At 54.2% G+C, this 12,259-nt stretch overlaps 1 protein-coding gene across 1 annotated transcript; it reads right to left on the bottom strand.

Annotated features, from left to right (window-relative positions):
* Window positions 1-4,044: 4,044 nt before the first annotated feature.
* ZP3 (zona pellucida glycoprotein 3) lies at window positions 4,045-11,813 on the bottom strand. The gene is made up of 8 exons (XM_061401974.1): window positions 11,463-11,813; window positions 9,478-9,596; window positions 8,537-8,640; window positions 8,278-8,455; window positions 8,065-8,182; window positions 5,315-5,406; window positions 5,058-5,185; window positions 4,045-4,289 (listed from the first exon to the last, which is right to left on the bottom strand). The coding sequence occupies exons 1-8, from the start codon at window positions 11,769-11,771 to the stop codon at window positions 4,072-4,074; spliced, it is 1,266 nt and encodes a 421-aa protein (XP_061257958.1). The 5' UTR covers window positions 11,772-11,813; the 3' UTR covers window positions 4,045-4,071.
* Between the last annotated feature and the right edge of the window lie 446 nt (window positions 11,814-12,259).

Raw genomic sequence — 12,259 nt, 5'->3', positions numbered from 1 at the left:
AAAAAAATACCTGATAAATCTCACACCTGTCAGGAAAAATTGTATAAGACCTTGAAAGTGAAATGAAAGTCACTCAATTGTGTCCCACTCTGTGCGACCCCATGAACTGTAGCCCGCCAGGCTCCTCTCTCCATGGGATTCTTCAGGGAAGAATACTGGAGTGGGTAATCATTCCCTTCTCCAGGAGATCTTCCCCAACCCAGGGATTGAACCTGGGTCTTCTGTATTACAGGCAGATTCTTTGCTGTCTGAGCCACCAGGGAAGCCCCCAAAAGACCTTGAAATAGGCAGAAAGTTAATCTGAAAGGGTGTTAGAAAACGCCCGGTTACCTGATTCTTTGAATCTGCCTTTCCTTTTACAAAACCGATAGTAATACAAATAACTCTTATCCAGAGGGATCTTATTGACTTCTGTCTGTGGAAGCCATTTTTGTCTCTATCAGCAAATTCATGTCTGCATTCCTGCTTGCCTTTGTAAATCTGTTTTTTTTTTTTTAATTCTCCTTTGTTTTCTTTTTTTCCTGATTCTCTTTTGAACCACTTTTTTACATCTTGCTCTTACCCTCAATGAATGAGTTAAAACAAGGTCTTCGACACTTTTTTATTTTACATTTGTGGTATCATGATTTTTTTCTTCATTGTTCTTTAACATACCTCATATCTCCCTTTTCCCCCTGGCTATCAGGAAGGCAAAAATTTAAGATTAAGTTGTCTTATTTTTCTAAATGTTTTACCAGCAGGGAATGCCTGTGGGCTGGGGCTGCAGGCTGGTCCAGGCAACAGTGTGTGGGATTTCCCAAAAGGGCAAGCAAGGGGCAGCTGGAGCCCCCAGGATGTGCCACGTGCCTTTGGGTGAAGTTTTAAACCTTCAAACTGTTGATTCACCCAGGGTTTCCCAGCATATAATAGGGCGCTTCCCCAAACACACACCAGGGACCTGCGTGCCTGCCACTCTCCTCCCTTTCCCAAGGAAGCTCCACCTTGAGGCAGGCAGGCAGGGCCCTCTGACATTACTGCTGGAGGCCAGTGTCTCCGCTCACTGAGCTGAGGCCCCCCGGGAACTGCCTGGGGCTGACACTCACGGTCACATCCTCAGCACACTTCCTCCCCACACCAGACCCAGCCACTTCCTCTGAGGACAACCGAAGCTGAATGAGAAATGAGTTCCTGAGATGTTGCAATACCCGGGACCATGAGGACAAGTAACCCGTAGGTGTCTGCGGCAGGGACAGCCCCCCAGGGGTCCTGGGAGTAATCTTTCTGGAGAACAGCTCTGAATGCACACTGCGTTCCAAGCGTCACATGAATCATTCCCATAACCCTGAAGTTGAGAGCTCCCCTACCTGAAACAAGATAAAGCTTAGCAGGAGGAAGCGGGCTCAGGCAGGGGTGGAGCTAGGTGGAATGTGAGACCGGTCGCCTGGCCCAGGGGTCCTGACCAAGATTCCAGCAATGCACTGTTAATCTGCAGACAGTGCCATCCTACAGACGAAGGGAACTGCCAACCTGACCATGGCCGGCTTTCTGTCGGCCCCCGGACCGTACTCCGCTGCTCAGTTGATCTCCCCAACAGGGACAGTCCATCCATGGCACTCAGCCCTTCGGTGGCTCTTCTTCCTGTCATCAGCCCTACATGGCCTCCCTCTCTACTCTCCCCCTTACTGGACATCCAGGCCCTCCAATCCATCAGAGCCCATGCTCTCCCTGTCCTCTCTTCCCTTCATACCCACCTCCCCATTTTGCCCAGCTAGGACCTGCTTGATCCTTGAGGGTTTACTCCAGGATCACCACCTCCAGGAAGCCCACCCTTCCTACTCCAAGTCTCTTTTCCCCTTATATAGCATACCTGATAGAAAGGGAGGCAGATTCCTTCTTGAGGTAAATCCCTTGGCCCAGAATCAGCCGGGGATTTTATTGAGACGCAGAGTCTTAGGTCTGGAATGGGGTCCCAAACTCTGCCTTTCCCACAATCCCCAGGTGATGCCCAGTGGTGTTTATAAAAAACAAAACAAGAAAAACACATGGACTTCATTGGTGGTACAGTCACTAAGAATCTGTGTGTCAATGCAGGGAACACGGGCTCGATCCCTCGTCCAGAAGATTCCACATGCTGTGGACCAGCTAAGCCCGTGTGCCCTAACCACTGAGTCTTCACGCTGCAGCTACTGAAGCCTGCGCTCCACAAAAAGAGAAGCCAGTGCAACGAGAAGCCCATGCACTTCAACTAGACAGTAGCCCTCCGCTGGCACAGCTAGAGAAAGCCTGTGTGCAGCAGCGAAGACCCAGTGCAACCAAAAACAAATTTGTAAAAACCCTGAAAGAAAACCAACAAGACAGGAGCAAGGATCTAGGCCTTCCTCTTCTGAGACCCAGAATCACAAACTCTTGCTCTGAATGTCTTTAAGCGCCATTGGCTCCAATCAGTTTATGCCTCAATAGCCCTGCCCAGCTGAAACCAGCCCCATGTGGCCCCCAAGGGTGCTCAGGGCTCACAGCAGGTGACTAGCAAGGCTGGGATTCCACAGTGATCTTCACCCAGTGAGAAGTCACAGCTGGGGACGAGGTTGGAGGCAGCTAAGGGCCAGTGCAAGGTAGGGACATCACAGCCCTCAGCAGAAAGAGCATGGCCACCTCCCCTGGAGAGGGGCCACAAACTTCCTGGGCGCCCTTCCCTTGCTGAGCAGCCCTAGGGGCGATGGCCCTTGAAGGGAGTGAGGAAAGTAGGGGAGATGGAGAGGCAGCTCCTGTCCGTCACAGGAAGCCCTGAAGCACCCACAGCTAGTGACTAGATACTTGCTCCTTGGAGGAAAAGCTATGACCAACCTAGACAGCGTATTAAAAAGCAGAGACATTGCTTTGCCAACAAAGGTCCATCTAGTGAAACTTTGGTTTTTCCAGTGGTCATGTATGGATGTGAGAGTTGGACTATAAAGAAAGCTGAGCACCTAAGAATTGATGCTTTTGAACTGTGGCGTTGGAGAAGACTCTTGGGAGTCCCTTGGACTGCAAGGAGGTCCAACCAATCCATCCTAAAGGAAATCAATCCTGTATATTCATTGGAAGGACTGATGCTGAAGCTCCAATACTTTGGCCACCTGATGCGAGGAACAGACTCATTGGAAAAGACCCTGATGCTGGGAAAGATTGAAGGCAGGAGGAGAAGGGGACAACAGAAGATGAGATGGTTGGATGGCATCATCGACTCAATGGACATGAGTTTGAACAAGCTCCGGGAGTTGGTGATGGACAGGGAGGCCTGGCATACCGCAGTCCATGGGATCGCAGAGTTGGACACAACTGAGTGACTGAAGTGAACCGAGACCACAGCACCCCCACATCCCAGCGGGGCTCCTCTACAGCAGCTTCAGCTGTCAAGATGAGCTCTGCCCTCTGCCATCACCTATGGCCTTCAAGCTTCTAGCCCACAGACGTGAGGCTTTCTGCCAGCTGCCACTAGAGAAAGAGACTAGAAGTCCTTTCCTCCTTGCCCCTACTCCTTGCACCAGATCCACGGGGCCCAGAGCCAGGACCCTCTGCCAGCCTAAAAGTGGGGCAGGGCCCACCCCACTTCAGCCCCCAACATCTCTCATTTTGGGCTCACTAGAGACACGGGGTTATAATTGCCCCTGAACAAGCGAGCCTTGGCCCAAGGAAGGACGCGTTGCCCAAAGCCAGGAAAACAGGCTTGTCTTCACCAACAATCCTGGCCTCTCTCCTCTTTGTTGTTTACTCGCCAAGTTGTGTTAGACTGTGACTCCTTGAACTGTAGCCCGCCAGGCTCCTCTGTCTCTGGGATTCTCCAGGTGAGAATACTGGAATGGACAGCCATACCCTCCCCTCCAGGGGATCTTCCCAACCCAGGGATTGAACTCTCATCTCCTGCATTGGCAGGCGGAGTCTTTACCACTGAGCCACCAGACAAGCCCATACAGACTCACTAAAGACACAGTGGTACTTTGATTTCACTGTTTGAACCCATGACTCGGTTATTGTCTGCCCTCCGCCCCTACATAGCCACTCCCAATTCACCCCCATCTAGTCACTGCTCCACACCAAGTTCACTTTCTTCTTTTATTGGGAAGCAGACACAGGGCACACGGGGTGAGAAGCAGCCCGAAGCCTCCCAGTGAGACCCAGGACAATGGCAGCCAGAGTCAAGGTCATCACAGTAGCCAGGCCTAAGCCCAGCATCACCAGAGGGGGAGAGGAGGTGGGCCCTTCCACGCCACGGTCATTCATCTTCCTCAGGAAGATCAACGGCCCCACGGTGACGTCTGCTTCCTCCGTCACTGAAAGACAAGACATCCGAGGGTTACCCAAGTCCCCAAGCCAGGAATCGGGTGAGGGGTTTGTTCTGCTCAACGGGCTGAACCGGTAGGTTTAGTTCTAGCTGCTGCATTAGTCTCCCGGACCCGGGATTATGGGCTACCCTGGTGGCTCCGCGGTGAAGAATCTCTAGCCAACGCAGGAGACACGGGTTCAATCCTTGGGTCAGGAAGATCCCCTGGAGGAAGGCACGGTTACCCACTCCAGTATTCTTGCCTGGGAAATCCCATGGACAGAGGAGCCTGGTGGGCTATTGTCCATGGGGTTGCAAAGAGTTGGACATGACTGAGCAACTTAACAATAACCCCCTGACTGTCAGGATCCCAGGATGACTGCAGAATGGCCCTGGCCAACATCAGGTGGGGGCTTGGAGCCTCTCCCACTTAGCTCCGAGATGGTATCCCCTAGAAATGCATGTTAAGTCCCTTCAGTAGGGTTTGACTCTTTGGGAGCCCATGGACTGTAGCCCGCCAGGCTCCTCTGTCCAAGGGTTCTCCAGGCAAGAATACTGGAGTGGGTTGCCATGCCCTTCTCCAGGGGATCTTTCCCCACCCAGGGATAGAATCCATATCTTTTATGTCTCTTGCTTTGGCAGGCAGTTTCTTTACCATTAGCGCCACCCAGGAAGCCATCCCCTAGGGCTAAGCAGCTTTAAATGGGGAACAAGAAAAGGACTGTCACCCTAAGGTCACAGCTGGTGCCTCTGAGGGGAGGGACCTCCCGAGACCTACCGTGCCTGCGACTTCGGGGAACAGGCCTGCCCTCCCGGTGGGACAGCCTCATGGAACGGCCTGAAATGCCACAGCGCCCCTTGCTACAGCATCGACAGATATCAGTGGGGCCTTCAACTGGGGACCACCTGAGTGAAATACAGGAAGTTAGACAGCTTTGCAGCCTGCAGGAAGCAGTTTGCTAATAGTGGGCACATTGGGGAAAAATCAGCATGAGCAAGGATGGCTGGTTTTCCACCCTAGTCTGCTCTCCTTACCTGTTGGAGGACTTGCTGAAGGAACAGGCTTTGTTTAGTTGGTCCGGGACTCGGTCAACCGGAGTGACCTTCAGGTGGCAGGTGATATATATCTGGAAATAAGAGCAGCTATTACCAGGCAAAGTTCTAGGCAGTTCAGTGACTGGTAAGCCAGTTCGTCAATAACCTTAGCCTTTGAGGAGGGGAAGCCCACTTTAGAGACAAGAGGATGCATATTCAGAGATCAGCTTGCCTACAAGTCCAGAGCAAGTTGCAAATTGAATTCTCAATTAGAACCCAACCCATCAGCTTTATTCCTAGACTCTCACACTTCTCCAATCACTCAGCCGTGTCTCACCCCCAGGGCCTCATTAAATCAAAACCTTAGGAACGGGGACTCAAGCCCAGCGGGAACAAAATCCAACTTGGCTGCTGGAATGGGAGGAATTTTGACAAGACCAGAGCTCAGGTCAGCCCAGGGCCTCTTGGTAGAGGGATCCCAACCAGAGGTCCCCCTCATACTCTAGGGGTCCCCCACCCCACACACGCCCTGCCAAGGCACTGGACCACCAGCTACCTGTCCTGAAGCCTTCGGCGTACAGAACCACAAGCTGTGGCCACCACCTAGTGGCTGAATGCACCAGCAGGGAAACCGTTTCAGAAACTTGAATCAGCCAGGCTGATTGTCTGACTCCCGATTGTCTGACTCCACCCCTTCTCGAAACCCGGAGAAGCACTTCCTGGTCCTTTAGCATCCCTATTCCAGGAAGGGAACTGCCTTGAGCCTCAGCTTCTTCCCAGATGATGCTAACTGGGGCCTCAGATCCCCGGAGCGGTTCCTCATTAGCTGTTGAGTAAGAGTCCATCTCCCCTGTACTCTAGCCACAGCTGGCCCAGCCACCTGCCCACCTTTGAGGGAGAGCCCTCCCAGAGTTCAGGCTGCCTTCCCTTGATCAGGATCCTCCTCTGGTCTTTAGGTACCACCCCATCTTCAGAATGCAGATGCTGGCTCAGGTGTCGGCCGTGATGGCTAGCACCTGTGTGAAGCCTCGTCTCCTTCCTGTGAGGTCACCACCTGTGAGGTCACCACCCTACCCCAACAGGATCTTCTACCTTAAGACCCACAAGGTCATCGATATGGGGACTAGGACCCTTCCCTCATCTAGTCTTTCTCCCCAGCCCCATTCAAACACACAACCTGCCATTACAAAGCTTCAGGAGAACATCCAGTAGCTTCGGTTGCACCTTTCATCACCAGCTGTAGCAAAGGACTCCTGTTCTCAGGCAAGGTGAAGTAGCATCTGTGTGCTCATCTACAAAGTTCCCATTGCTTGCCTCTCAATGCCACCCAGCCATGTAGGCCTCTGGCTCAGTACTCTAAGCCTAGCTGCTTGTTAGAGAACTTAAGTGGTTTTTGATGCATTTGTAAATAGAGACCAGTGACTAGGCATGGCATAAAACACTAACAGAACCTAGATGGTAGGTATGTAGCTGTTTGCTTTGAAATCCTTTCTCTACGTATTTGCAGATTTTAATGGAATGGGAAAGTTCATGTCAGACCCCACCCAAGTTGAGTGAAAATATATGGGCTGATTAAATCAGTATTTTGATGATCTTTCCAGGTGGTTAGTACAAGAGCCAGAGCTGGAAATCCTTGCTTTAATCACTGTTCCTTCCTGACCAGCTATCCCGAATTCCCATCCTTCCATTCCTATCTCAGGAAAATGCACTTAAGAGCTACTTGAGGGCTTACCCTGGTGGTGCAGCGGTTAAGAATCTACCTGATAATGCAGGGGACACAGGTTTGATCCCTGGTCGGGGAAGGTCCCACACGCTGCAGGGCAACTAAGCTGGTGTGCTGCAACTACCGAGCCCCCTACTCTAGAGCCCACGAGCCCACAACGAAGACCCAGCACAGCCAAAAATAAATATTTGAAAGATAAAAGCGTCTTGGTTTGTAAAATTCTACCAGCACTTTCTGGCTAGCTGCCAGTCCCACCTATTCTTCCTGCCAGTCATCACATGTGGTCCAAGTTTTAGCTCCCTCCCGCCTTGCCACCCTTAGTGTCAAGCTGAGCTTCCTAGCTTAGTGGTTCATCAATGGCACCTGAAGACTTGTTAGGAATGCAGGTGCCAGGCTCCACTCCAGGTCTATTGAACCAAATCCTGGAGGGTATGGGCTCAGTGATCTAGTTCAACCCACCAGGTGATGCTGGTAAACTTAGGGTTCAAGCAGCCACTGATCTAGCCTATGTTCGAGTTTGAGAGGCTAACTAGTATGAAAAGTTCGTACCTGCTTCCCTTGCCCCTTCTAGAAACCCTCCAGAAAGGCTGGCACCTGCTCTGATGAACTCCTTTACTCAGCCCATCTGGGTTCCAGTCCTGTTGACCTTGCTGAGGATAATGTCAGTGACCTGGTCACCAGATACTGCACTGCTGATGCAGTACCATCATCTGATGTGAATTGTCAGCTGAGTCTCCTGGGTTCCCACTCTACCTTGTTATGTTTCCAGGATCCCTGACTCATTCCATCCTTCGTGGATTTTCTCACTCCATCCCACATAGATTTTCTACCAGTCTCTTAAGGCCTATGCTTTCCCAAAGATCTCGCTGGAAATCATGGCTTTATCTACTTGCTAAGTTACTAGGATAGGGCAGAACTATCATATCATTGCTTAAGGGAACAGCTCATGAGTGACAGCACCAGCTTAGGAAGGCTGGTCCGCCTGACCCTAAGAGTTCAGGCTTATTCCAGGCTATTAAGCCATTACCATGTTTCTGGAGTCATTAGCAAAATGGAACACATCCACTGTGAACTGGAGGATCTCCGGTCTGGGTCTGGGTGCTTTGAAAGCAGACGAGGCATCGGTGAGACCATCGACGAGACAACTTTGAAGAGAGCAAGTGAAACACAGTTAGAGATGGAGGAAGGTGACACAGGTCACATCCCAGAAGGGTCCCCCAGAGAGGCAGGCCAGCCTCACCCATGGAAGTCCACGATGGTGTGGTAAGGGGAGGTGCTCCAGTCTGGCGTCAGCGTGGCCACGCAGTGGTCCACAAACAGCCGCAGGGGCACGTGGCTGCCAGTGTGGACTTGGGCCTGGAGGTGGGCTCTGTCTCCCAGCTGGAAGGTGGGCGTCATCTTCTCGGCGCTCCAGTTCTCTGCAAGGCACGCCGGGGGTGAGAGCCTGCCGGAGCACTGCCCCCCCCAACAGTTGACCCCTCCCAGCCCATCTTGCTCACCCTCCATCAGGCGCAGAGAGAAAACCAGCTTCTCCTCCGAGAACACCGTGGTCCTGAATGGCACCCAGGTGGGCTGGATGGCCCAGCTACTCACATTGCCCTGCCTAGGAAGAGACAAGCAGCTGCCCACACCTGGCCTGCGGCTCTGGGCCCTACTAGAGACACTGTCCTCTGGGTGTGTCTGCCCACCTGCCTGAGCACCGCCCCCCGGATCTTGTCTGGGGAGGCCCTTCCACACATGCCTTGTTCCTTCATCGTATCAACACCATCTCCCCTCCCAGATCAGAGTCAAGTTCAAAGCCTTCCTAGACGTCCCTGATGGCTCAAAGAATCCGCCTGCAATGCGGGAGACCTGGGTTTGATTGCTGGGTTGGGAAGATCTCTTGCAGAAGGGAATGGCAACCCACTGCAGTATTCTTGCCTGGAGAACTCCATAGACAGAGGAGCCTGGTGGGCTACAGTCCATGGGGTCGCATAGAGCTGGACACGACTGAACGACTTTTACTTTGCACTCAACCCAGCACACAGGGCCAGGCCTTGTAGTTGTAAGCCAGTCACTCAGTCCCCAACCCTTGATGCTCCAAGGTCACAGGCTCATGCTTCGTGCTGGGGCCTCCCCCACCCTCACTCAGCTACAGAGTGCAGGTTGTGATGGCCAAGGTCAAGGTCAGAGCTTGGAACCCACTTCTGCTCTACTGAGCGAGCCTTTCTGAACTGAGGGGGCAGGGCAGCCCTGCAGCTTCCCCCAGGAGGCAGCTGTGGGCTGGCCGGTTTCAGGGGCTCTGAGCAGAGGCCACAGGGCCACGCCCACCCCCACCAGGACTGAGGGCAGCGACGACAGCCCCAGCCTTTCCTCCGTCCTCACAGCCTCACTGCCAGGTGCTGCCAGGAGGCTGACATGCTTGCCGAGGGGCCTCTGGGCCAGGGGCGGCCACACAGACCTGGGGTAGTGGCACTCGATGGGGACCTCTGCGCGGTTAGTCCTCAGGATGGACAGGTTTCCTGCAGGGCGGGGGTTGTGGAGCAGGAAGGTGCTGTACACCAGGGCATTGTCGGTCACCTGAGGGAAAGGAAGGGGTTAACTCTACCAGCATCACCTGCCCCAGGTGTGCCCGGCAAGGGGCTGGGGGGCCGGGGCCGCTGGAGGTGGAGAGCACACAGGCCCTGGGCTCAAAGCCCACTTCGCTGACCCGTGGGAGCAGCTGCACAGGCGCCCCGCTTCACACCTGGTTTCACTGCAAAATAGGGACACCGCCCCGGGGGTTCTGGATCAGCTCTGTGTCACCAGCAAGCAAGGCCCTGTTGACCAGAGGCCTTGGGTGCGAGGTCCTGTCTCAAGCTGCTGCCCCCCACCCCGAGACACATACACCGTTTCCTTTTCCAGGGAAGGCCTGGGGGCCAAGAAAGCCCCCAGGAAGAGGCTAGGAAGTTCCAGGAATTTCAACTCACTGCCACAGCGGTGACCACCTAACTCACCCTCCTTCTTCTGACTTATTCTCACGCTCGTCTCAGAGGGGGAAGCTGGCTTTGCGGCTGCCCAAGGCCGGAAGAGCACCAGCAGGTGCTGCTGGGCAATTTGCATCCCCTCCCAACACCCCCCTCCCAGTGAGCAGCTGCCCAGCCCGCCCTCACCGCTCAAACTTCAGAGGAGAGTCCTAGCTGTCCATTAGCGAGTCCCCAGGTGGAGAAGCTGCATATTTGTGGAACCCGGTGCAAAGGGAAAATGTGGGGCTCCTTGTCCAACAGGAAAGAACGTCAGGACAGTGGAGCATCATTAAAGCAAGCGTGGTCCCCGCAAGCCGCCGGAACCCCATGTGATTTTCCCCATGTGATTCTCATCTGGTGAGACCGGGCAAGCTGCCCAGCTGTGCTCCATGGTGGATCTTACAGATACTGACGTCTGCCCCCACTTCCATCCCAATTTCAGATGGAATATAGGGATCAGTCCCTGGGTGACTCTGATGCCCTAAGACTGGGAGTTACTAGGTTAGGATAATCCCTTAACTCTAAGCAGCTCTGGCTTGCCTAAGCTCTCCCCAGGGAAATGAGGTCCAGGTGGCTTCAAGTCCAGCCCTAGGGACCATCCTGAGACCAGAGCTCCCGAGGAGGACTCCAGGGGCTGAACTTGGCTGAACTGAGACCAGAGTCCAAGGGCTATCTGGGTGGGGGGCGTAAGGGAGGGGAGGACAAATCCTCTGAGGGGCAGCACGAAGTTGATCCAGGAATTGTGCACCCGCTGGGCCAGTGCCCTGGCCCTTGCTAGGAGGGCCCTCCTACCGAGGCTCTGCCCCTCCCCTTGGGGGACGATCTGGCCTGAATTACTCAGCTTTCCCCCTGCACACACACCCCCGTTTGAGACTGCCCCCATGGGACCCACACTTTGAGCCTCTTCAACCATGATGCCCTTTGACCCTGCCCTCAAACCACTTTCAACTCAAGGCTTCAAAGCCATTAACATGAATGAGGGACACCAAAATAGTTTTTTCCCGTGATGACTTTTGGGCTTTCTGAGGTTTCAAAATTCACCTCTTCCATACAAGTTTCTAGGGCCCCATGAAAGCGCTGGGTTACCTGCAGAGTAACCCATCACGCACCCACCCCCCACCCATGTTGACTATGTCTTCTGGTTGCCCCCTAGGGGTTCAGAAGTCCTCAGAAATCAGAGTGGGGGTGCCCGGTCTGGCGCAAAGTGAACTGCCACTTCTGGTCTCCACCCCACCTCCCCAACTTTGGCACCCAGAGGCAGGAACTCCCTCACCCCAGCGCCACCAAGGCCCAGCTTCAGGTCTCAGCGGCTCCACCCACCCAGCTCCCCCTAATGAAAGGGATCCACCCTAGCCCCACCTTCACCCACACTCTGCATCACCGGCCCCCTCCCGTGTCATCCCATCAAAGCCGGGGCTGCCGAGGTGGGGCCAAGCCTCACCTGCAAGATGTTGCCACACTCGTGCAGCCCGACCGCAAACCTAACCACGCCATCCGTGTCCGCGGAGGCCAGCGGCTCACAGTTGTCGGGGCCCAGGGTGAGGTCCGCAGCCCGGATGAGCTTCCCGGTGCCGAAAAGGTCTTTGTCGACTGTGACCACCAGCTGGGCCTCCTGACACTCCACCATCACGGCGGGCGGCTTTGATGGCCTGAAGCGCTCGGTTTCATCATCCCAGAAGGGCTGGGGGCTGCAGAGCTCTGTGCTTCCCCAGAGCAGAAAGCAGACAAACAGCCTAGAGCGCGGCCCCATGGTGCCCACGAAGCCACTCCCACCCACTGTGACTCCTGGGCAGGCACCACCCACCGTCTTATACCCCTGATGATGGCCACTCACACCTGGGCCCCAAGTGCCTCTCTTCCCCAGCCAATCAAGTGGGCCAGGCCCCGATGCTTAAGGTGGCCCTCCAGGCCCGCAGCATCGGCCTCACCTGGGAGCTTGTTCAAAAGGCAGACTCTGGGACTTCTCTGGTGGCCCAGTGGTTAGGAAGGTGCACTTCCACTGCAGGGGGCACGGGTTCCACCCCAGATGGGGGAACTAAGATCTTGCAAGCACCGTGGGCAGGCCAAAAGAAAGAAACTCAGACTCTCTGACACAGCCCAGGCTAACTAAGTCAGGACCTGGTCTCCCTCTTTATCCCCAAGTGATCTGTATTCACGTTAAGCTTTGAGAAGCATCAGCTGGTAGCCTGGTCAGTCATAGCTTCTCACCCCTTCCCTCCTTCCACCCTTTGCTGGCCT

The sequence above is a fragment of the Bos javanicus genome, chromosome 25 (genome assembly GCF_032452875.1).
Source record: "Bos javanicus breed banteng chromosome 25, ARS-OSU_banteng_1.0, whole genome shotgun sequence".
In the NCBI taxonomy this organism is placed as follows: Eukaryota; Metazoa; Chordata; class Mammalia; order Artiodactyla; family Bovidae; genus Bos; species Bos javanicus.
This window is presented reverse-complemented; position numbering and strand designations above follow the sequence as displayed.

Bases quoted from the DNA above. Each gene is read 5' to 3' on its own strand.
- ZP3 (XM_061401974.1), bottom strand. From the start codon at position 11,771: ATGGGGCCGCGCTCTAGGCTGTTTGTCTGCTTTCTGCTCTGGGGAAGC. The intron at 8,183-8,277 runs GTGAGGCTGGCC...CTCTCTTCAAAG, and splicing joins ACCATCGTGGACTTCCATGG to TTGTCTCGTCGATGGTCTCA. The intron at 4,290-5,057 runs GTAGGTCTCGGG...CTTGTCTTTCAG, and splicing joins TCCCCGAAGTCGCAGGCACG to TGACGGAGGAAGCAGACGTC.